Source organism: Ochlerotatus camptorhynchus, unplaced genomic scaffold (assembly GCF_037179485.1).
Source record: "Ochlerotatus camptorhynchus isolate MF236.1 unplaced genomic scaffold, CSIRO-AGI_Acam_v1.1 ptg000010l, whole genome shotgun sequence".
NCBI lineage: Eukaryota > Metazoa > Arthropoda > Insecta > Diptera > Culicidae > Ochlerotatus > Ochlerotatus camptorhynchus.
Genome location: NW_027040502.1, coordinates 3,443,742 through 3,469,497, shown reverse-complemented (window position 1 = coordinate 3,469,497; position 25,756 = coordinate 3,443,742). Strand labels below are relative to the sequence as shown.

General features: G+C 42.1%; 1 protein-coding gene across 1 annotated transcript; it reads right to left on the bottom strand.

Moving 5' to 3' along the window:
- Window positions 1–1,706: 1,706 nt before the first annotated feature.
- On the bottom strand, window positions 1,707–19,773 carry LOC135699401 (FACT complex subunit spt16-like). Its single transcript, XM_065219658.1, has 3 exons — window positions 19,595–19,773; window positions 19,103–19,525; window positions 1,707–1,881 (listed from the first exon to the last, which is right to left on the bottom strand). The coding sequence occupies exons 1-3, from the start codon at window positions 19,771–19,773 to the stop codon at window positions 1,707–1,709; spliced, it is 777 nt and encodes a 258-aa protein (XP_065075730.1).
- Window positions 19,774–25,756: the final 5,983 nt, after the last annotated feature.

The window sequence follows — 25,756 nt, the reverse complement described above, 5'->3', positions numbered from 1 at the left end:
ATTCCTCGGGAAAGATGGTAGGAACCTGGTGGAGATTGGTCACATTTTCAGCAACCTCAGCTTTGTGAGGGCTGGTGATGTTTTGTCCAAAATTGTGGGAGCTGACGAAATGTTGACCTATCGCGGCAGCCTTTTCTTCAGGTGTTATCAGGTGAACCACTGAACGTGACTGAACCTTCGGGAAAATTCAGTGGAACCAGCGGTGGAATAGGCCTCGGTTTAGTTTTGAGGACTTTTGTTAGTTCTCAAAAGGAGTTTGCACAATCTGGGAGGGAACGGATGTTATTGGCAAAATTCTCATTTCTGATTTCCACCATTTTGGCTTTGATACGTTTGGTTAGACGGTTGGAATGGGTCTTCAAGGAAGGCAGTCAAGTTCTCTGGTACTGTCTACGCATGGCGTTACGAAGTCTGATTAGGCTTTTAGTATTTTGATCACGGTTCAAAGAATTACACGTGTTGTTCGCGGGCTCGGGATACCGCCTCCTCTACAGCGCACAGAGATCTATCAATGTCATCAGTCGTCTCCAGTAGGGCGCCAAAATCGATGGCTTCGTCGAAGACTTGTTGAAACCGATCCCAGCTTACCCGATGGTAATTCCGACGAGAAGCATGAAATCGATTAACGGAGGAGCCCACGTCGGCCACCACCGGAAAGTGGTCCGAGCTTACCTCTTGGTGGGCTACCGGTTGGGAGATGTTCTCCATGTTGCTGACTCGTTAATTTTGAGCGAGCAAGCGTTCCAGTTTGCGATTTTCATGAGCTCACGGTCCATAACTGAGCATGAAGGTAGCCATAGCTTGGAGCTGGTCGGATTTGTTCTTAATGGTATTGGCAATGTCGTGCATCTTGAGAGATCCTGCGGCTGTGGTGCAGCAGTGGTCTCTTGACCTGAGTTTGCAGGGACTTAGGCAGTTTGAACTTGAGCGGTGGCGGCCGCCGCAGCAGTAACAGCGGCACGAGCAGCAGCCAATCGTTGATTGAGTGGCAGCGGTGGCAACCATGTAATCGGTCATCCTGGTACCGGTGGAAGTTCTGGTTATTAATTTCATGCACTTTCTTGTGGTCGGGCTGGTTTCTCGTCGATGCATTCTTCCGGATCTCGATGTACTCGGTGCGCTTCGGGCAGGCCTTGCTTGTAGGTTTGTGAGGAGCGCGGTGCGATAGTTGGCGCAAATGGGATCGGCTTCATCGAGTCTGCCGCAGGCGTCGGTTTAATGTTGCTTCCCACACTTGGTGCAGCGGCTGGCCATATGGCAAAACTTAGTTCCATGCTCGAACAGCAGGCAGTTCGAGCATTAGGTGACTCCGCGGCTAACTGGTTTGTACCGCTCCCACTTCACCATGATGTTGAACAGGACGCGGATGGTCGTTCAGAATTGTTGAGTTCTTCACAAGGTGAAGCAGGTATAGCTGTTCATGGTACTTGACGGCCTTGTTGTGGCGTGCCATCTTGTGAGTTTGGACCGGCTTCAGTCCATTAGCCACCAGCTCTTTCAAGAGGACGCTAGTGTCCATGTCGTATAGTCCTCGTATAACCACCTTGAGCGGTTAACAGCCTCGATGTCGTGGGAGAAGTACTCCACCTGTGCTTGGTCCAGCATGGTCTGAACCACGTTGTAATGGTTCAACGCAGGAACCATCAATTTGTATCCTTCCGTGCACAGCTGGATTGTGCACTGGACGCCCTTTGTTATGTTGAAGTTTATTTTTCCCGCACTCCGGGAGGGAAGCCTTTCACGTAGAAAAGCGGCATTATGTCCTTTTTCGGCGGTCTTGTTGTTACCGTCACCGGCTCTGCACCGCCCTTCAGAACGGAGAATCGATTGTTGTCAAGCAGCTTCTTCGCAGCTGTCACACTGTCACTATTGTCTTCAGACCTAGAACGTTTCCCGGGATTGCCGGTACTCGCACCACCGCGCGATTTATTACCCATAGCAAGAGCGCCACTACTCAACGCGAGACTAAACGAAATAACTCAATCGAACGAATGAAGCGAGCTAGAGAAAAACGTTGACTGTACTGTTCAACAGTCTGGCAGTGAATTATCATGATACGTCTTTGTCAACTACACTGGGGTGCAAATCAAAAAATATGTGTGGTGAAACAGTGTTAGGTTTTGAACGCTTGTTACTTTGTCATTTATAAATGAAATTAAAATCATAATACGCCAATCGATAGGATATTACATAATTATATTCAATATTCAATTTTCCATATTTTTTTATCTCTGTCTTCATAAAATAAACGTTTTTCCCAGACACAGTCGTCATAATCGAGCACCACTTGGTTGCACATCGTACTATAAAACAGCGCTGCTGTCGTGCCTCTACTCATTACCACTGACGTGGCACTAGGTCATGCAGTAAGCAGTTTAGAGGGGGCTTGGAAATTATCCACGGCCCATACAAATTAAAAAAATGGAATATTGTCTACGCAAGGGGAGGGAAGGAGGTTCTAGAATTCCTGCCAGGGCGAATTCAGTTATCTATGTGAAAAGCAAATAATTTTCAGTTGTGAAAGGCTCAGTGTTTGAAAATTATAACCAATTCAGGAATTTACTGCGTCAAGTATTAGTTGATTCAACAACTGTAGCATTAATAGTATAATTCGGTTATTAGTGTCGATGGTAATTTTGTGGTGAATTTCGAAAATATGCTCATTAAAGTAATAACTTCCAGAAAAATGTATTTTACGAAAGCATTTTTCATGAACTTTGTGCAACGATTGATATAGATTTTAAATACAGATTGTGGGCATCAACATACAGATTTTTTTCAAAATGACATAACATAAATAGGTCCAAACAAAATCCATTACCCTACACCGTGGAAAGTTGAAACGCGTGGAGAAGTTGAAACGGTAGATGTATCACTTAGCGAAAGTGTTCCTACTGACACAGACTAACAGACATACATAATTGAATATTTATCAATGTAAAACATCGTCACTAGACATTACCACCATATATTGCGTACACTGTGGTGGGTAGTACACTGAACAGATGGCGGTAGTGTGTAAACGTCAAGCGGAAGGGAATTGACTATGCGCACAACAGGGGGTGCTACTACCAACTACGATACTTTTAAATTAACCATTAAATGCTTGTTCGATGAACAACTTGCGAGTGTTATGTCTGTTTGTCTGTGGAAATAGTGTCGATGTCGAATTTAGTGCACATTGATCACAGCAAAATAGCTCAACATTTATCAACCTAATGTACCGTATGCGTGATAATGTTTGCACCATCGTACAAATAAGGGTCCCGTTTCACCGGTGCATACAATGCCTTGGTTTTCTTTGCATGCACGTAACCTATAGCTCATACCGTAGAAGCTGTGTATAAAATAAAATTATTTACTTAGTTTGACAGCTGCACCATGACGAAGCGGCAGCGCATTCGTGATTTGTCCCGCGCGCAAATGTTGCAAAAAGACATTTCAATCGCCGTGGGAGTGTCCCGGTGGACCGTCAAAAGGGTTTTAGACCGAGAAAAGAAAGGACAACTATCCGCGAAGGTGGCCACAGGTCGTCCGAGGTCAGCTCGGGTTCCGAGGGAGAAGATTCGGGTGAATCTAGTGCGTTCAATAAGGAAAATGGCAAAGGAACACGGGATGAGTGACTTTAGTGACTTTATTTTCGGGATGAGTGATAGCAATCGAAGATTGCGGGGTGAAGTCGTACGGATAAAAAAACTCACATGATTACCAACCGCATCCGGGAGCTACGAGTCGAACGATTTAAGAAAATCTTGAACTTCCTTAATCGAAAAACATCCGGTAATCCTGTTCATCGACGAGAGCATGTTTACCGTCGATCCCGTATCAAATTCCAGAACCAACCGGTATATTAGCTCTCTTCCGGTAAAAGACGGGGCACAAGAACGTGTATCTGACCAAGCATCCTGCTAGCGTTATGGTGTTTGGATTGTTGGCTTTCGATGGCAAAAAAATGGACCCGGTGTTCATTCCAGAAGGCGACAAGGTCAACACGGAGGTCTACATCGGGATTTTAAGTAAGTATGTTCTTCCGTTGATTAAAGAACAGTACGGTCCGAAGCCAAATGTTGTATTTCAACAAGATGGGGCTCCGTGCCACACCTCGAACCGCACTCAGAAGTGGTTGCAGGAACATCTTCCGTTCTGGGCGAAGGATATGTGGCCGCCATCCAGCCCCGATCTTAATCCACTAGATTACTCAATATAGCGCGTCATGAAGGCCAAGGCCTGTTCTAAACGCCACCGGAGTACAGCAAGCCTCAGACAAACATTGACCCGTACCTGGAGAGAAATGGATCCAGATTACATTATTTATTTATTTATTTGTTGTTTCATCTTTGATAAAAAATAAAAATCGTACAGACTACTTTACCTTAATCCTATTTTTAAAAGTACTTTTGCTAATCACAAAATCGAAATCCTCGTTAGTATCGTTAAAAGCTCGCAGACAAGCGTTGAATGGATTGTTGAAACCGTAACCAGTCCGATGAGCCAGCACAGCGACAAGTTGTGAGCTCCTCAACTGTCGGGGTGGAACGTATAGAGGGACATCCTGTAGTAGTTGAGGACAATCAATGTTGCCACGCAGTAAGTCGAAAATAACTAGTTGCTGAATGTTTGTGCGCCTAGCACGTAAGGTTTCCAAATCAATCAGCATACAGCGTGCAGTGTAGTCAGGCAGATTTAGCGGGTCGTTCCATGGAAGGTTGCGCAGCGCGAATTGAATGAAAACCTTCTGAATTCTTTCGACTCTGATGATCAGCGATGCGTGATAAGGTGTCCAGACAGAGGCCGGGTATTCCAGGATGCTACGTACCAAAGTACAGAACAATGTTTTTTGTGCAAAAATGTCTCTAAACTGCCACGTATAGCGTCGAATGCATCCAAGAACCGTAGAAGTTTTAGCCGTGACAAGAATCTTAACTTTGAGTCAATAGTAACACCAAGATCACAAATTAAGGTAACACGCTCTAATGACACGGATTCAATTGTGTATTGGTGGTTGACGGTGGTGCTCCGACGGGAAAACGATATCACCTTGCATTTTCCTATGTTGACACTCATACCATTTTCTTGGCACCATAGGAGTAGCCCATTTATGTCATTTTGCAGGGCGAGGCAGTCGAGTCGCGATGACTCTGAACATCTTCAGGTCGTCGGCGAACATTTGCTTAAATGAAGAAATCTGAAGGCACAGATCGTTGACGAAAAGGACAAACAGCATTGGGCCGAGCACACTTCCTTGCGGTACTCCCGAAGTAATTGCAAAGGCCTTCGAGCGTGCAGAATTAGCGGCGCCGGTGGTGTAGTGGTAAGCGTGATTACTTCTCACCCCAACAGGCCTGGGTTCAATCCCAGTCGGCGCCGCCGGGATGTTCTGAGGCATAACATCTCTGATCACGCCTTCCTTCGGAAGGGAAGTAAAGCCGTTGGTCCCCGGTTCATGAGTTTGATGGGTCGATAAGTAGGGTCCAGGTGTGGGAGCTGCCTCTCTGGCGTCGGTAGCATTGGTGCTCAGCACGGAAAACAAGATCGACGGAAAACAAATCAAAGGAAAAAAAACTCAATTTTTCGGTAGCGTACACGTGTAGCACTGAGTCAAATGCTTTTGAAAAGTCGATGTAAATGGAGTCCACCTGTCGCCGGGCTTCAACCTCTCGAAACAGAGTATTAGTGTAGCACAGCAAATTTGTAGTAGCAGAGCGGTGCTGGACAAACCCATGTTGGAACTTCGATATTATAGGATGAACCACATTGTACAGATCATTGTGCAAGGTTTCAAAGACCTTGCTAATACAACAGAGAATTGATATTCCACGGTAGTTTTCAGCTCGGTTTCGATTACTCGCTTTATGGATTGGTACAATTGAAGCTGTCTTCCAAACATTGAGAAATGATCTTTCACTCAGCGAACGGTTGAATATGCAGGAGATCGGAGAAGCGAGTGAGCGTGCGCAATATTTGAGCAGAGATGGGGGAATACCATCTACCCCAGGGCCTTTAGAAACATCGAGGTCATTCAAGGCTTTCATAACGTCGTTCGGTGAGAAGCGCAACTTTGGGATATTCAGGTTGTACTCGTGGAAGCGATCGAAACTTCAAGGATTTAGAGGTGGTGAATTTGTGTTGTAGACTGATTGGAAGAAGCTCGCAAACAAGTAAGCAACATCGACAGGGGAGCTAGCAGCGATCCCGTTAAACTCAACTATGTCCGAAATACGATTACCAGACCGTTATGATTTCACGAACTTGCAAAACGCCGATGGGTGCTGCTTCAGATTCCCTGGCGTTCGCTGGACGTACTCCCCATAGCTAGACTGCAACAGTCCGTTGTATCTCGTTTCGATTAATCGGAGACTATTTTTACTCTCGTTGGTTCTGGTACTGAAATAGCATTTGCGCGACTTACGCAATACGTTCCGCAAATTACGTAGTTCAGGGCTCCACCAGGGTTGCACTGAGGTTAACCTCGTAACACGCCTCCGGAGAGGAACTCGCGCATAGAGTGTTTCATACAGATTGTCGTAGAATTGGTCAGCAATAGCGTTGACAGAAACACCATCCAGAATCTGTTGCAAATTGATAGTGGACAGTTCATTATTCAACGAGCCGAAATCGCAGTGCCTGAAATCCAATTCAGGTGGATACGAATCACAGTCCGATATCATGGGCGGATTGCAGTCGGCATCAAGTCGTAAGGTGAATGGCTTATGATGATGATCGATATCCAGTAGAGGGACCGGAGACTCAAGAAGGTTAACGTTATCCGGATCACTGATGAAGGCTAAGTCAAGCAGTCTTCCATTCCAGTTCCTGTTCAGGGGACGCGTTTGATGGTAAATAACCGAATTAGAACCTGCCGTGCATTCCGGAAGCGTGTGGAGGCCGTAATTGCAGCAAGTGGAAACTCAATCGATGATTAACATAGTTTAAGACTCTGAGAAACATCCCACATTTATAAAAATAAAAAACTCGAAAACGAAATTTTTGAGATAATTTTTTTTAATTTTGACATTGCTCAATGGTGCAAACATTATCACGCATACGGTAGTTATGTAGGGAAAATTCTATCAATTCTTAACCATTACATTAAATTTAAATATCTCATGCGTAAGGTGAACGGTGGTCTGATTATTCTAACATGAATTGTCACGAGTTTTGAACCATAACCGAAAAATTTAAATACTTGAAAAATTTAATATAAAGTATAATAGTCAAAAATGCATGACCTACATCAATTTTGCGTAGTTCTACGTCATACTGCGGTCGTGTCTAGAACTCAACCCTTTAATTTTTTCTTAAAATACTCAAATCCTTTAATTCATATCCGAAAAAAACCCAAATGCAAGGGGTAATCAACTCTGCACACTGTGTCGAATCACATCGTGGCACACTGATCGGCACGTCATGACACACGATGACAAGTATGACACAAAATAAAATATAAAACGGCTTTACTGTTTTGTGTTGACATTTTGCCAATCGTTGCCAAGGTTTATTTCTTTGTTTACTTCAAAGAAGGGGGAAATGGATTTTTTGTCAGTGCCATTTTCCAGCGAAGACGAGAGACTCTCTTTGTCCTTATGCCTACAGAAAGTTCTCACGGCTTTTGAGAGATGTCCATAGTTTCACGCAGTTTACACAGAAAAACAAAACTACCCACCGCTTGGGTTTTTTAAACTCAAATTTGAGTTATTTGACCTCTGCCCGTTTCATTTCCTCTCGCTATTGTTGTCAAAAATAGAACGTAAGATTCGACTCAACCGTCTAGTTCCGTACGAGAAGCCAAAATTGAGTAATATGCGATATACCCAAATTTGAGTTAATTGAACTTAATTTTGGGTAGAAAAAATTGAAAATAACTTAGCGATGGGTATTTTTTTTTGCCGTGCTTAAATGCAAACTACTTTGAGCCGGTTTACCCAAATTTGGCTTATCGTACGGAACATGGGAGATGAGTGAAAAGAACTTAATTTTGGGTTGTTTTGAATTTCTGTGTATGCACCTATGAGGTTTGAGGTTTGAGTGTTTTTTTATGAGTTTAAACTTGGAATGGTTTTTCGGCGTTGTGAGCAGCGTTGCCAGGTCATTTTCAGAAAAATCTGGACCAGTTGAAATATAAAATCTGGAAAAATCTTAAATGTTTAAATAAATTATATAAAGCAAATAACTTGTTAGCATCGCTTAAATCACCCAAAAGTGAAGAAAAGTATTGACACAGTGGGCCCAAAAAGATGAATTGTTGGTAAAATAATGCAGAACATATTTTTAGAATTGTTTGTTAAACTGTAACTTTTTTAAAAAGAATGAGAAGCAAAGAAACAAGCAAATTTGATGGGATGGATTTTTTTTAACTAATAGTCGATTTAGTCCTTACTATTTGATGCAGTACCAGAATATGTCTTAAAGATTTTATTTGTTCTAAACAATTCTAATATTACCCTGAGGTTTATCAGACTATCAATTTAACTTTTGACATCATACAACACCCAGTATACCAGTAGGCAATTTTATTTTAAAGCAAAATTCACCTGCTTGAAGTGGGAATCAAAGCTTAACATCGTGGTACTCACCAATAGTTTAGCTAAACTACGGGTAACTCCTCTGTATGCATGACTATTACGAATAATTTTATGCCAAAGAATAGTTTTATTAAATAACTAAAATGAAAGTCTGAAAGCGTCGTATTTGAAGTCTCATGATCTTGAAATGATTCTAATTTAAATTCATACTGGATCCCATATCAGTCTGAATTTACTTGGAACTCTTTACTGGATATCTTTGTACTTTTTTCAGAGTTCCATTTGAATCATCCTAGAATTCCATCATACTTCGTTTCTGGATTCCTTAAAAATAATATTAATAATATCCAAACTGTTTCAGTAACATTCAAAGAGTTCTAAGCATTATCTCTTGTAATCTCTTATAAATCACTCTCCGATTCCACAATCCTCTTAAGCTGGTAATAATTTCCAAGAATTAATTTTGTATCCAAATCAGAATTGTTTTGAAATCCTCTTCAGTATTTCCTAAGTACTAAAGTACTATGCCAAAATGGCCTTGAAAGTCTCCCAGAAGTTTCCAGATGTTCTTTTTCATAATTCCGTTTATTTTTTTTTTATTTGATAAAATATGAAACATATCATCTTATTATCACAGAAACATTGGGCAGAATTCCATTGAAATTATTCTCACGATTCGTATCAGCATACTCCTTAAGTTTAATCTCTTAAAAATTTTCTATGATTTTTGTTCCGAATTCTAGCTATTTCCCTTTTCACAAAATCTCAATTCAATTGTTATCACAGTTTTCAAAAGACAATTGACACCGTCTTTAACCAGAGGTTGCATACTTAACACTGGACAACTGACAATACACATCACACCAGTAGGGAAATTTTCAGATGGCGAAAAGTTACACCGGCTGGAGCGGGAAAGGAACTCTTGACTTGAAATTCTCCTTTGGTTTCATAAGGAATTTGCCTCACACTTAGAAATACCTTTAAATGCTTCTTAAAAATCTTATGAATAATGCTCAAAAAGCCTTGCTAATTTTCCAAAGCTTAATTTATTGCTTTCAATCATGAGAACTTTTTTTTACGATTTCTTTAAATTCCAAAATTAAAAAAAATCCTCCATTTTGAAATTTTGATTTTTATAAATTAAGGGTTAAAAAAAATAAAAATAAAAGTCAAAATCTTAACAAAAATTCCAAATAGAAAAAAAATCTAGGCCCGATATTTAAGAAAATGTTAAGATTTTTTTTTAATCCAATAATCTTTAGAAAATGTCTCAATTCCATGATTCTGCAATCCGTTGCAAACATGTTGTAACAATTCCATGTACGATGTTGCAGTAATGCCTAACGTTGATGGCCTTTAATAATTAAAGTAGTAAGTTTGGATTTTTACTTTTTGATTAGTAGGTCCATCAATGGCAGCGATATTAAAAAAAAACCTGGAAAATCTGGAACATATTTAAAAATCTGGAAATATACGTGATCTGTCTGTGTATCTGGCAAGACGATTGAAAATCTGGAAAATCCAGATAAATCTGGAATACTGGCAACGGTGGTTGTGAGTGTGAGTGTGAGAATCTCAAGCGCAAATTTTGTTTGCCGCATTCGCACGCGTGTTTATTCTCGCAAGGAGGCGAGATTTGAGAATGATTTTCCAAACACTGGTTTCAGGGAAGTCCAAACAAATTAATCAGAGTCACCACGCTCCGCAAAATAGGCCAGAATACGTATTAACTCGATGGCCATAGCATCCGGACCAAGAGTCAATTGTATGGGTGCCCATGCATTAATTATGTCACGCTAAATCGAGGAGAAATTTGTCCCCCCCCCATATCGTGACGTTTTTCCTATACCTAATGCATTGCTTGTCACAAAATCTAAGACCACCCCCCCTCCCCTCTAGAGCGTGACATAATATATGCATCAACCCTAAGGAACATCGCAGCAATCTGAATCGCGGTATTTTTGAACGCAATCGAAACCGGCAGCAGATTCAAGGAGATTAATATGCGATTCCGACATGACCAAAGAAAATCAAACAGATACAAATTGGAGGTAGTCATCAAACGACTGCAATGTAAACACACAATCTCAAAAGTCATAAGTGCAGGGTTTTCAATTGCATTGGTTACTCAGACTGATAGCTTGATTGCAACACTTCGGCACGTTCGGCACAACGCTTGACCTAGCTTTCGGAACAGATAAAGTACTCAGCACAGATTGGGATGTCCAGAGTTGAACACCCCTTGCCCAAATGATGTTGTTCGATTACTCAGTGGGCCATGCTTAAGTAGATCAATCACTACTATAACAAATTCCTTTGCAGCGATAAATTACTATTCATTTCCATTCATATCAGATGTTGTTCTTATGTTTGCCAGGCACCACCCCAAAAAAAACAGCACCATGACAACTTGCTCATTATTACAAACCTTAATCCCGTGCTGGAAACTGAATTGTCATCGTGTACTTACCGGCACAGCATCCTCCGGCGGCGTGTCTAAGTGCACAACATCCCATCATCTCTCTCTCTCTCTCTCTCAAATGCTTTGATAAACTCTACAAAGCCACCACCATGGCAGGGTGTCCCATTAGCTACTCTCTAGCGCTGCTGGCTGCTGGCTGCTGATAACGAACGGCGAAAATGATGACAACCACAACGATAAAGCAGCGCATCGTTCAGCTTTCCACTGGGGGACACGGCGATGATGGCTGCTATTTAAGCCAAGTTCAACAACCATTGTCATCCGTAATAAACGTACGGCGCCCATCCTTGTCCCACCCCAGACGGCACACGTCTTACCATGCTCAGCTTTGAAATTGGTAATTGTTACCAACCGGCTACGAATGTAACGTACACACAGCGATCCTGATGCAATTGGATGTCGTTGTTGTGGCATTTTGAACTAGTGGTGAAACTTCGGTCGATGGGTTGGAACATTAGGATTGAACTGCTAGTTCGAACCCCTGATGGTTGATTGGATTGTAGATTATATGTAATTCTACATCTACTTTGATGTGAAACAAGAAAGACCGTCAATAGTAAATTACCCATTTAAATTCGATCTGCAATAGCAATCAGTCAGTTGATTTTGGATGGTTTCTGATGTATACATACTCAACTGAAGTATGCTGACGCCACCTCAACCGTCACCTCCAAGTTCAGTCCCAATCATCATTCACCGAACGTAGCTCTCGTTTTATGACAAATCAAAGACGGTGACATTATTTCAACACCCATCGCCGCAAAAATAACATTTGTGACCCGTATAAAAAGAACACAAACATGCCACCGACCGCATCGTACGTGATCCTGTCGAAGGAGTTCATGCCGGAAAATCGGGTCCCTTTATGATGGAGTGGAAAAACAAGGCCATTGGGAATGAAAAGTGCGTACCGCACCGAAAGTTGCTGGTTTTTTTTTTCTGGAGTCGGTTTAGGAATTCTGGTGGGATTTTCGTGCGGAATTAGTGAAGCGTTTGTTTGCGCTTTGGTCAACAGTTTGACACGTTTCAGTATGTCTTCTTGGGCACACATTTATGTTTCATAGAGCAAACACGAGGTTTTGGGTGAGTTGTTGGAAAAAGTCGGACGTGGTTGAAGGCTCTGATAATTTGCTCCCCATGGAAACCGAAATCAACTCGCTAAATGCGATTCCGGAGCGTTGCGAGGGACGACTGCGGTGGCTGTCATTTTGGAGATACAGTTTCTAAACTTTTACCAAATGATTTCCAGGCCGCAGGGGCAGTGTTCCTCTGAGATGGGAACTTTGGTCACACATTTCTAATTCTTTCGCACTGGTCAATAGTTCGAGATTGCTAGGGAATAGATTATTAGTGCTTAAAAAATCACCCTCGCTGTGATCCTATTAAATAGGTGCCGAAATTCCAAAATTCGCCATTGATTTGGGGCACAGAAATATAACATTTCGAATTCGCCTGCAACAGACCATGTAGGCCAGCTACCCTATTTGCTTTCCAGTCACACGGTCGATCAGATCAATTCAATTTTGTCAAAAGTGGATTTGCTCAAAAAAGAGTTGAATTTTCGGGAAAAAACTTCTGGAATATGAGGAAAATCGATAGAGCTTTCCCTCAGTCTATTAGTATTAGAGCGTAAAATTATTGACTGCATAGGCTGAGTGTGAAAGCACTGCACTGTTCAATTCATTGCTCTGTCCAGACCGTTTGTACTAAACGGTTAAGGACGGGGCAATGAAAGAGCCAATAAAAACATTCAGTCACTCACGAACAGGCGACTCACACCGCTTGCCTTCGCTCACACAGCATGTAATTCTGTATCAACAATAGAAAAGGGCCCATCAGCATTTGTAAACAAACCGTTTCAAAGTCCATTCCTCGCAAATCGAAGCCCGTCCACACAAACCAACACCATCATCGTGTAGGTGGAAGTTTCCCCTAGCCTTCGCTTTGTGAGTAAAGGGCTTTGGAACGGTTTGTTTACAAATGCTGATGGACCCTTTTCTATTGTTGATCCAGAATTGAGGCATTTTCCATAGAAAATGTACGCTCAGTCATTCAAAACAAGGATTGGCTACCATCACGGAAGAATAAACGTGCTGACTGAGCTACTGACTGAGTGCTCGGCTGTTAGTGACTCGCTTACCTCTCAATCATTCAGACTCTCACGAGGTAGTGAATGATGAGGCAGATGGCAGTTCATATTAATATGAAAATGATTTATTGAGCTTGACGGTTTTGCGCACTGATTAGTATCAAGCTTTCCATGCTCGGTAATGGCGGCCTGTTTGTATGAATAAATGTATCCTTCACTGTGCTTTTTGACACTAACCGGAGGGGTATGTTGTTTCATTTTCTTCTGCTCCTGGGAGAGGGAAAGGTAGGGGTCAAAATCCGAACCTCCAGATAGAACAGTGAAGGATAAATTTATTCATACAAACAGGCCGCCATTACCGAGCATGGAAAGGTGGAATCAAGAAGCTTGTCCTGGTTTTGCCCGGAAAATTCACCTCACTGTTGAGTAAATCCACATAAATTTTGAGGTGGTTTGTTCAGTCGTGCAGAAACGAAATCCGCACCGATTTCCAGTTGACGTAGAAACACATATACTTTCCCGCTGGGATTTAATCTCCGAGCTCCCAGGAGAACGTGAGATAAATAATATGTGAAATACTGTACACTTCCGCAAACCGCACTCTCGGCAAACATTAATAAATGTTGTTGGGTTGTTATTTCGGATTCAGAAGTGATAAAAATGTGGAGTGTTTTTTATTTGCTAAAGGGTGAACACAAAATTATTGCTACACTTACAACTGGCTGTATCTTTATTCCTACTAGGTGGAAATTAACCAAACTTAGCATAGTTTCTCTTTGAAGTGTATTGTTTACATCCTGTAAATTGCGTTATTGTCTGTTTCGATGCGGCTAAGATGGAAGTGAGTCAAGTGAAGACGCATGAACAAATTTTGTACGCTTACATGGAAAATCCGGAGCTGTCTCATCGTGCTTTAGGAAAAATACTGCATATAGATAATTCAACCAATCAAGAGGTATAAACTTAGTTATAAACAGGTTCAAGGATCGGTTGACATTGGATCAAGCAGCACGGAGCAGCATGTAGGAAGACGGAAGGAAAGGTGGAGGGTATTTTCACCCGAAATCCCAACATTTCAACACATGCAGAAGGTCAAGGCAAGAGCTGGATTACATGCATTCAATGTTAAAAACTTCCCAAACCGCGCTGAACGCCAGCAAAATATTGCCAAAACTGACTTCCAACAAATACCAGGACAGGAGTTTTACCCCGGAAAAGTTAAGTTCCAAGTAAATAATCATTTCAAGAAAAAGTAAATTTCGAAATTTGCATCAAAATACCTTATTTGGCAGGCTATCTGCACCTGTGGAAAAAGATATGAAAAAATATTCGTCACAAATGGCACCATCAATGGTGAAATTTACAAAAATGAATGCCTTGACGTCTGCTGCCATTTTTGAGGCAGCACAGTGACAAATCATTGTTTTGGCCAGACATAGCTTTATGTCACTATTCTAAAAGCATGCTGGAATGGTTTTGTACCCAAGGACTGAAACTAATGTTCTGCCCGACAACAACTCAGCAGCACGAGACTCCTTGAACTGTGTCTCAGAGTCGGCGCACTACTGGGCAAACTGGAGGGGCTACGCGGATGAAAAGGCACTCAAGCTTTCAACTAAACTGAAACACAACGCGGATCAATTTAATCACTGTATTTCTCCAATTACCGATAGTGTGGATTGTGTGGTGTTGTGTTCGATTTTATTGGCACATACCCTTGATGATGATGGCGACTACGACGACTGCAGACCAGCGAGCGCTCGCTGTGGTTCCGGAAAGATCCTTAAAGGCCGATCTTGTCGGCAAGATGGCGGTACCACCGCTCGGTGAAATTGCGGTACAATTCCGACAATGGCGGACGAAGCGAGGCTGACCGAACGTCGGCCGTAGTGCGATGGCGGGTTGGTTTTACCGGGCTGGTATAGCGGTTTGTGGAGATGGTTCCGATGCACAGGCGCTTCCTTCTGACGAAGCCGGTCGACGACGGCAAGGCCGCCCTCTGTCGCACCGGGAAGGGAAATTCTCCTTGGCGTTTAGGGCCTTCAGCCCGAGAACAATGTCCTTTACGGTTAGATCAAGGTAACTCAATGTCACCTAGACCGTAGCGTGCAATGGCGGTCCTTGACTCGCCAACCAGAAAACCATTTGATTGGTTGAAAAGAAAGGTCCTGAATCAGCTGAATTGGTGATTTCCACTTCACCTTGATTCACTACTCGCACTGTATTCTGTTGAAATTTATTCCACAGACACTTCTGGTCTACACGCTCGCCTGAGATAAAGTGCACGATGGCCGTTCTCTAAGCATCGCAGAACCCTTCAGCTCATCACCCGTGACTCCGTGTCACCATTTTGCCGCGGCCATGCGCGCCTTATTCAGCAGTCGGCCGTTAAGCATGGCCGTGTCGTCTGCCCAGTGGGTTTCACCGCAAGTGTTTCACAAGTTTATTTGAATGCTCGACATGGTGCATATTTAAAATATTGTATTGAACCTTTGTAACAGAACGGTTACAGGACATGAATTCACTGAACTGTCCAGAACTACGCCCAATCGAAATCTATTGGGCCATGATGAAACGGAAACTTAGAAAGACCTTAGAAAAAAGTAAAGGATGCAAATGACATGCAGAGCAAATTGACAAAAAATGAGAAAAAGGTACCGGATTCGATTGTACAAGCTTTAGAGAAAAACTAACCTATGGCTAAAAATCTCTTAAAAAAAGAAAAGAAAAAAACGAAAAAGATTGTACAAGCTCTTATGGCTTATAGGTCAACCGGTGCAAACTAACGATTTAAAAATGGCTCATTACTTGACGTACCTATTGGTCCGAAGCAAATCGATTACCGTAACCCATTCTAGTACAAATTTTAGTATTACACAATGTTTGTTTTGATTTGCTATGAAAGTTTGACAGATAAAATGAGGGGTTCGTAGATTTTCCTATGTTTCGAGGGGTGAATCGATTAGCTTGGAACCGAAGAGAGTACCAGAGCTGCGCAAAAAAGTTGAGCACGTTTCTTCGGGGCCTTCTAGTCCTAGAGTTACCTCTATGCTCTTATGAATGGCGTGAAGCAAAAATGTCGGGCATTCCAAACAACTCCTGAAAATTGAGCTAAATATATGTATAGAAGCACCCTGCAAATTTAGTTTTAATCTGATAAATACGTGAAATTTGAGACTAGATTCAATGTGTTGCAATAATTTCGTGTTTGCCCTTTATTGCGTTTTGTTTCTCATTTTACATATAAAAGGTGATGACGAACGAGACTTGCAGTAAGCTATTACTTTATGAATGCTACAGTGCACTGTACTAAAGGCTGTGTTCCATTTGGTTAATTTCACTTAAATTTGAAAGATGCAAAATGTTCAAATAAACCTGCTACTGTACCATACTAACACACTTAGAAATAAGTACTTTTACACGAGACGTAGTCCATATTTGACGTAAATCATCGAACGCAATCAAACATTTTATGTAAAATTAAGTGTTCTTATAACACATAAACATAAGCAAGTCCACGAAGAGAACGTTTAATTGAATTGATATTCTCGTTTATTTCAACTGATTCTTATGCCAAACAGACCGCGAACATGTGTCGGTCTCAGGGAGCTGAAATTTACATGACTTTTTAGCAGTATGTATTTCTGAAAGATTAGGAATCAATTTTGACAAACACGTTCTCGAAAATCAAACGATCAAGAACTGACGGATTTTCGAAAATTTTAATTTATATTCGAAGTTTTAAGTTTAAGTGAAAATTCACCAAATGGAACCATCTGGTGACAACTCGGATCCAATGACCAGCTAATATATCAGAATTCACCATTTTACTACATTTCATTTATTACTTCTAAGGACAGCTAATATATAAAAAATCACCATTTTACTACATTCCATTTAGTACCAGAACAAATCAAGGCCTACTTTGATCAAATTTACATAGAACTCCATTTTACAGATGTTCGTGATCTTCCGGCGGACAATTTGGTGACGACTTGGAGCTAATGACCAACTAACCTCGTAGCTAACATATAACAAAAACAGTTTACTACATTCCATATAGTTGCAGAGAAAAATCAAGGCTTACTACCGAATTGCAAGAACAATTTGGATGGAATGGATCATGCAGTGGTGGCGGTTGGATACGGAAAACTTAAAGGAGAAGATCAGAGTTGCGACCTATCACAATCACAATCGCCAAACAGCTGATGGCAGTAACGCTTTGTACATTCCTATCAATGTACTCGTCGAAGCTCTCTCCATGACCATCCATCAAGTTGACGAAAGAAGTAAAAAGCAACTGGTGAATGTCGTCTTCTGTTGTGATCCATCACCGATCTGGTCATTCCCGACAATTACGACACTCATCTGTGCTCGTTTTGAAGCAGTTGCTGCTTTGCTTACTTATGTGAGTGTGTTGGTGAGTGAGCCCAACAGCTTCCGTTTCATGTTGCCTGCTTTGTTTGTAACTCACACAGTCGTGCCTGCCGAGACGAACTTGGAATGCGTAGGCATTGTTTTCATTTCCTTCTGTCGTTTCGCTTTTTCTCATGATCGTACTGCAGAAGTCAGGCATAACATTTCTAGATAAACATTTCAAAAGGTCCTATCAGCATTGAACGGTTCTCTTCATCGACTTTCTCTTCCATTAATAACTCAACTTCAAAAGCATTCCCTGCTGTGTTCAACGTTCTAAGCACAAGATAGGAACTGCTGATATCAAACTGTGTGGCAAAATTAGCACCAAATGCATTTGCGTAGGCGTGGTTATCAAAAGAAAAAGTCGATGAAGAGAATCGATCAAAGCAGATAGGACTATTTGAAATGTTCATCGAGATTTGATAACGACACAAAAGCATTTGTAAACAAACTTTCTAAGGCCCTTTACACGCGAACCAAAGTACGCCCACGCAAACCAACGACATCATCGGATAGGGGCAACTATCACCTTTCCGAAAGTGGGCGTACTTTGGTTCGCGTGTAAAGGGCCTTAGAAAGTTTGTTTACAAATGCTTTTGTGCCGTTATCAAATGTTATGCCTGAAGTCTTCACTGTTTTCGTTGTGCTTTTTATCATCAGCAGCGAGTGTAACGTTTTGCTTGTGAGCAGCGACCATTACTAGTGATTGTTGTTTGCCATGGCTCTAACTCTCACTGCGTGACAAAACGATCTGTCAGCGATAGTGAGTGTCATGATATTTTGCATCACTGGAGAAGATTACTGGCTAATCAAGAACTCCTGATCCAACTACTGGGGCAACTATTAATATACTTTGATAGTTGTGAAGAGTAATAACTGTGGCCTTATCGTCGATGCAACGAATGTTAATTTGAAGTTAGATTTCGATTTTAGTTTGAACTGAAGTAAAAGAGTAGTTTTTTTTTTTCGGATATGTGTCATCTTATACGAGATGGAATAAATGGTTTTCAATTTTTGTAACAAAATTAAAAGTTAATTAGGTTGAGTGGAAGCAAAAAAAAACCGTGTCAATTGGTCGTCTACCAAACCAAACTCATTTGAATAATACCAAACTAATTTTCACAGCACAATCACACGGATTTTTATTGATTCAACTTAATCTAATCAACTTACAATTTTTAAGCTGAATTTCACTTGTTGAGGTACTACGATCGAATTCTCTCGGAATTCCAACCCGATGGTAAAACCGAACGTCTTAGTTTGAGATCCTTCTACTTGGCATAAACCATTCTGACGTCGAAAACCTCCGAGAGCTTCTTGCCCGAAATCATCACCTTCAGCAGTTCCACTTCCAGATTGAGCAGTTAGGTGTAGTGCTTCTAAATCGTTTCCGTCGGATTGACCAGCAACGTTCAGACGACATTGGAGTAGTAGGACTTGTAACGCGTACTCAGAGCACAAATGTTAGATCCAAAGTGCAGATAGTTCTTGTCGCTGAATGCACTGAACTTCAAGCTGTAATTGCCACCCGACTGGATAATCGCCGGGTAGCACATGTCCAACTAGTTGGTATCTACACCGGAGACGTACCTTTTGTCCGTCAGTGACTGCTCGACACCCTCGGACAGTTTGGCATGTTTTACTTTCTTATCAGCATCCATAATCTCCATGATGTGATTCTTGAGGTACTTGTTAAATACGTGTACCGTCTGATGGTGATAACATCGGAGTCCTCCTTGGAGGGTATGATGTACGCGTTTGACGCTGATGTCCACCGTGTCGAAGCTCTTGTCCTTGATGAAGGCTCGCCACGATTCACAGAATTCACCCGGGAAGTTTTCCTTGGAGAAGACGCGCAACGTTTTGCCATCCTTGGATTCCTTATTTGCCTCCAGCAGCTTTTCAAAATTGGCCTTGCCTTTGTCGTTCTTTTCCCGAACCAACAGCTTCACCGACGGAATGCCCTCCTCACCGTCCTTCTCGATCTGCTTCAGGAAATCGACCTTCTTCTTGCTGGCCAGGAAAAAGATTGACTTTTCGCACAGTACCGTAATCGTATCGATCAGCTCTTATCCCAGCAGCCCGGTCGTCAGCGAGGTTGATTTGCTGTAGATGGTTTCCTCGTCTACGCCAACCGCCGTCAGAATGAAATCCACCTTTTGCAGCGAATCATCATGGGAAAACTCTGGTTCCTTCCAGCTGGCGTAGGGGCGTTTTATTCGTCGGTAGAAAGAATCCTTATCGAGCACGATATTCGACATTTTTGGGGCCGTTGCGATTGCAAACCTAAACATTCAAGCTGGCTACTGGAAGAAGAAATACTGGGTTGCCAAATATACCATACTATTCGTATTTTGTTTTTAAAAATCACGGCTTGCTCCATGCCCGGCACTGCCGGCAAAATCGACACACCAGCGGTACACTTGCGGCACACTGAGAATTTTTTTGACCCAAATTGGTGTGCGGAGCAGCGTTGCCAGATATACCGATTTTCAAACTTAATACCGATATACAGATAACGTTTCTCAGAATACCGGTTTTTGAGTTTTAATACCGATTTATACCGATTTTTTTTATTAATAATCGAAATGATTACTGCCTGCCCGCGCTAAATTGTCAGAGACTTTTATCTTTTTGAAAATTAAAATTTTTGAGCCTGCTCTTAAAAAAATGTCTTATGCTTCATTTTCTTTCGACTAATGCTGATGGCTCATCCCAGCAATTTCTGGAAATCGGGAAATACTTTTATTCCGTGGAAAAATAGGTCCATAAAAATGTTACTTCTTGAACTTCCTGAAATTTCTTTAATCTTCCATTTGAAGTTTCTTCCAACTTTCCCTAAGAATTTCCGTCCACCTTACCCTGTAAGTTATTTTCCCATTCCTTCCGGAATGCTACTTCGACTTCCCTTGGAAGTTCTTCTGGTTTCGCTCGAATGGTTTTTCCGTCTCCTGCCGTCAGTTTTTTCAACTTCCCCGGAACTTCAGAAATGCTTCCACAGTTTTATCTTTTATTGCGTTTCCATTAGTTTCAGGAAAACTTCAGGAACTTTTCAGAAGTTCTGAAGCTTCAGAATAGTTCGGACTTTTAGGTAGGTCACGATAAATTATATACAGTTTCATTAACTTCTGTTGAAATCCGAGAACCCGGGAATCTCAGGAAACCAAATGATCTTAAGGAAACTGAAATATTTTAGAAACTTCCCAAGCCCAAAGAACTTCAAAGAAATTTTATGGTTTTCAGGATAGTTTCATATGTTTCAGGAGGATTGAGATAACTTCAGGGAACCTCTGAGAACATCAGAACAACATATAAATTCCTGGAAATTTCTGAACCTGTGAAATGAGCTCCGAGAAACTCAGGAAATTTCCGAAAACTTCATTTAAGTTCCCAGCGGTTCATGAAAATTTTGGAAACGTAAGGGAAGTTGCATGAACATTAGAACATTGTGAGAACATTTTAAGGGAAGCTCTGTGTTTTTTATCGGCAGTTTTGAGAACTTTAAAAAAATTAAGAAATCGTATTTATCGAGTTCTCCCAGAAGTTTCTTTCGTCTTCCTCTAGAAGTTTCTCCATAAGTCACTCTTCGTAGGTTTTTTTTCGGACTTATTGTAAGGTTTTTCCGAACTTCTCCTAACATCCCCTGGAAATGGCTCCTCCGTGAGTTTCTCAATATTTGTCTTGGAAGATCACCATCCGATGTTTTTTCGACATCTTTTAGAACTTTCTTCAAACTTCCTCCACGAGATCTGATTTATTCTTCCTCTGGATTTTTTGTCGGTACGATTAAGAGACTAATTTAAATATTTCCCAGAAATTTTTTCCGACTTACATGGAAAGTACATCTTTCGATTTTAGTCCAAAAGTTTGAAACTATAAAACACACGACTTTTATTGCCCTATGAACACAAAGCACCAAAAATTGCGCACACCCGCCACTTCTCGCATCATCCTCAATCCAATTTATTCTTGCGATTTCAAACCAAAACATTCAAGGTGTCAGTAAAACCGGGTTTCCGGGATGGGTATTTCACAAACAATCACAGCTTGCTCTATGACCGGAACAATCGGCACACCTGTGGCACACTAGCGGCACACTGACAAAAAAAGATATCCCAATATTGGTGTGCGGAGTGAGCTACCCCTTGACGCAGTCCCTTTTTCTCTGCTGAGGTCCCTCTACTTCGAGCAGCTAGAGTGTGTTTCGTGGTTGATGGGGGTTTACGCTGCTGTGTGAGGAACGAAAGGCGAGAGTGCTGTTTTTAACACCGGTTGAAGAAGTAGCGGCAGCATGTCTTTGGGGGATCTTCGAAATCATCGTGCTGTCATGGATTCCTTTGCAACATCGGGTGAGATCTTTCTTTTAACTTTCATTCCATTAATATTTATATGAAACATTAAATACTGGGTACGGGATGGTCCACCAGGGCACACGACTGAAGTGAAATGGAAGGGGCGGGTGAAAATGCTGTCCTTGTCTTTAACATTTCGTAAAAAGAGGGCGGGCTCTTCTTCCAACTCATTGGGACATCCTCCTGTAGGATGGCCTGTTTTTTGACCGGTTGTATGATCCTGTTGTTGGAAGGAGATTCTCACTTATATCGTGGATGCACGTGGGCGATTTTGCCCACGGATTCACCCAACCCGTTTTTGGCCTTTTGGCAGGTTGAGTACAATTAGAAATTATTAAACTTGATCAAGTCGAACAGCGAGGATAGTCCACAGTCTAACGACAGTTGTCTTGCTACAGTAAGTGGTAGTTACATATCATCATCATGATCATCATGATCGAGGGGGGCGGGGGGAGGGGCGCGGGGGGGTGGCGACACATCTAAATCTCAATTCTAGATGCTCAACTAATCTCACACTAGCGAATCAATCTTCGAAAAATCTTCTTTCATTTATCGCATCTAGTGACATCGCGCATCATCTTTTAGCAGGAAATCTACAGAATCGTCATCAATCTTCCTTTTATCCAGTCATCGTTCACGCAGCTAATCACAGCCAAACACATTTTTTTCTGCATCGTTCATGATGTTAATTGGGCTTGAAACCATCCATTTGGACAAAATCATTCGAATTTTCACAAGTGATGATCTTCTTAAGGTGGCCAAACTGCCCCACTTTCCCCAATAGAGGATAACAAGAGCTTTTAGTTTTCCAATATTTGCCAGCTTTGCTACTTAAATACTCCGCCGTGCAATCGCTGAAGGCAAATGAAGTCTGAGAATTTCGCCTCCGTCTTGCCGAGTTCTAATTGGTCTCTCAATTTACGAGCTATTCATGATCTACTGAGCCGCTGAATAGGTCGAGTTTGGTTACACAACAATGCACGGCGGAACAGTGGTGTAACAATCCAATCAGCAAATTTGTCAATCTCGTCACGTGGCCAATTTTTTTTTCGCTCGCCCCCTAATGATTCTTAGGAAATATGGCTTTCTGTGGAGTGCCACCGGTTTTGTTATAGATGCTGTAGACATGTTTACAGCGAATATGGAAAAGCGTATGCAAATTAGGAAAGCAACGAAAACTGTCGCCGTTCGGGGGTGCATCCGTGATGATGATGATTATGGAGTGCGGGAAGTAGGTAAGAGCCGAGAAATGGTCGCTTGGTCGTGCAGCTTTTGTGGCATAGTCGCAGCATATGGAACATGAACGACGAATGTTTGGATAGAGCTTATGGAATAACGATGTTATTGTTGATGATGATGATGATGATAATGGTAATCGTGTTTGTTAGGACTGTAGGACTGAAGATTGGCATCGTACATGTCTTCTTGGAAGTGATTAGTTTACGTTTTGCTGCATTTTGTTTGTGCACTATCCGATTTGTTAGCAGCACGAGTGAAGTAAGTAATTGGAAAACTAGTGAATTCAGAGGCAAATTTGAGGTTGTGCTTTTTTTCATCGCTTCCAGCACACGGGCCGGTGAGGGGATTCAATTGAATTCGATTCAAAATTGCAAAAAACTAGGGTTAGCCCAGTGGATGAGTAAAATTTTCCTCGATTTTTCAGATAAAACTTTGTAACCAGTTGGTTTCAATCCTATGATTTTTATATGTATGATTTGTTGTTGAGTCGGAAAATTCACGTTTTTTAGAATTAAGTCAGAGGCACACACAGCAACGAGAGAGTTAGTACCGCTGCCAGAACACTTGTAACCCTCGTCTAGGGTGACAATTAATAACCCACCCTTTTAACGTGTCGCACGCTCGGCAACATACTCACCATTGCTTTATTTGTAAATATTTTAATTTGTTGTTTTCTTAGTAGATTTTATTCGTGTTTTTAGGATTAGTATATAATGTAAAAATTAGCGATTTAAATTGTCTCGCGTTTAAAATAAAATTAGGTCCCGTTTCTCCTCCCACTGCAAAAGAAGGCGAAAAACATAAGTAGCACAACATTCGAGTGCGGTTGCAGGAGAACGATGGCGGTTATTGTATTGTCGGTGATTGTCAGCTAGTACGGAAAAAGAAAAAAGTTACGAGCCACGGTAGGAAATCGATGCGTTTTTTGCCCCGTCCGTTTTAAGTGAAAACGAGAAGTTGGAGTGCCGTTTTCGTGGCGTGTGTCCGCTGGAGGGATAATTCCCAGCAACGTCGGGCGATATTGACGTCGTTTTCCCGAAAAGTGCCGTGGTTCATGAGCAGAAGCGAAGGGTGTCGGATCGCCGCCAAGGGAAGCTAAATTTCAAGGATTTTTCCGCTTCCTGGCTAAACCCCTAGGATTCCCGAACACCCACCAGTCTCGCCACCGCAGTTAAGAGCCAAGGAGGGACGAAGCAGGCCGAACCGAAGGAGCGTTTGCCTGGGTAGTGCACTGCGGTGACTACCGGGACCATCTACGGTGAGTAGTTGGTCCGGTTATTCGTCACCATCGTCGCCGGGGGGTTCCGATAAAACATCCTTGCTCATCCCCCCCGCTAAACGCCAAGGACCACTGCTACGCAGCTAAAGTGAAGTAGGAGACGCTCGGCACAGACCGTGTCTGGAGCCGACGTGAACAAACAGCAACGGCCGCCGCTATCGTCGAAGGGCCCCACCTAGTGTCACCGAGAATCAGCGAGGAGAAAGGGAAGGTCAGATTAGTTAATAGACGTCTTAAATTTCATATTTCTTTCTCTTTTTCTATTGTTAACGCCCAAAATCCAAACGTCTTTAGGGGAAGTACTCTGCTCGTAGCCGCCCCGCCGGGGTTAATCGGGCCTATAGCTATAGGCTGGCAAGTAAGCTGCAACTTACACACTCAAACGATACTGAAAGGAGAAAAAACGTAGCCTTAAGCTAAAAATGGATGCGCAAATATGCTTAAAAGATAATTGAAAAAAAAAAATGATTGATGAGAGTCATCTTAGATTTAGAAGATTCGGTGTAAGTAAACAGGCATCCGTGTGAACAATACAAATAGATAACAGTGAAGTGCAGTGCAATTGTTTAATCCCCCTCCCTCCCCTTTAGCGGGCTCGGGATCGAAGGACTGCCTACGTTCAGATAAATAACGGGTGTTCAATAAAAAATGAGAATTTTTTCAGTCATATAGCTGGTAAAAAAATAAATTTTTTTTCGACGAATTCATTATTTTTATTTAAAACATAATGTTTATTCTTCAAAAACCGTCAATGAATATTGGAGAAGGGGCCCTGGTCAGCCGTTCGACGCAAATTTGTTGCGATGCTCTCACAAGAGCGCTGAACGGCACTGAAATCATTCTTATTTTTTATTGAACACCCGTTAGGTCTAAATTATCACTATCAGCCAACCTGACGGAAATATTACACTTACAATAGGACCTCATGTACATCTCATACACATCGTACCGTATTGATTTACGGTCTCACACGGTGGATCAGAAGTCAAGATGACTTCCGAGCCTAATTGCAAAAAAAACCATTATCGTCCTCAAAGGCCGACTCCCTCAGACCGCTGACTTTAATCGTCAAGGAGGATCCCTTCTCGGCTCGACCAATGTGGCCATGCCACGGTCAGCCGATATCCGACAACGAAAGGAGACGCCAGCCAGCCAAACGAGCCAGCAGCGTCTACTGGGCCGTTCATGGTTGAGGATATCCGCCATTCTCCCAATCCAGCACTGTTTGCAGCCCGCGCCGCAGGTTTCCGGCCACACGGTAGTGCAGGAGCAGCCGTGTGGGCCAAAGCCAGCGTCACGAAGTAAATTCCGCTGCAGCAGTGAGTGAGTACTGTTATTTACCTTTTCCCTCGCATAAATGTTACATATCTGAGA

Excerpts from the sequence above, each read along its gene's own strand:
- LOC135699401 (XM_065219658.1), bottom strand. The coding sequence starts at position 19,773 with ATGTCGAATATCGTGCTCGATAAGGATTCTTTCTACCGACGAATAAAA. Across the intron at positions 19,526-19,594 it reads TCAACCTCGCTGACGACCGG|CAAGAAGAAGGTCGATTTCC; the intron begins GCTGCTGGGATA and ends TTTCCTGGCCAG. Across the intron at positions 1,882-19,102 it reads CAGTCACTGACGGACAAAAG|GTCTGAAGACAATAGTGACA; the intron begins GTACGTCTCCGG and ends GAAACGTTCTAG.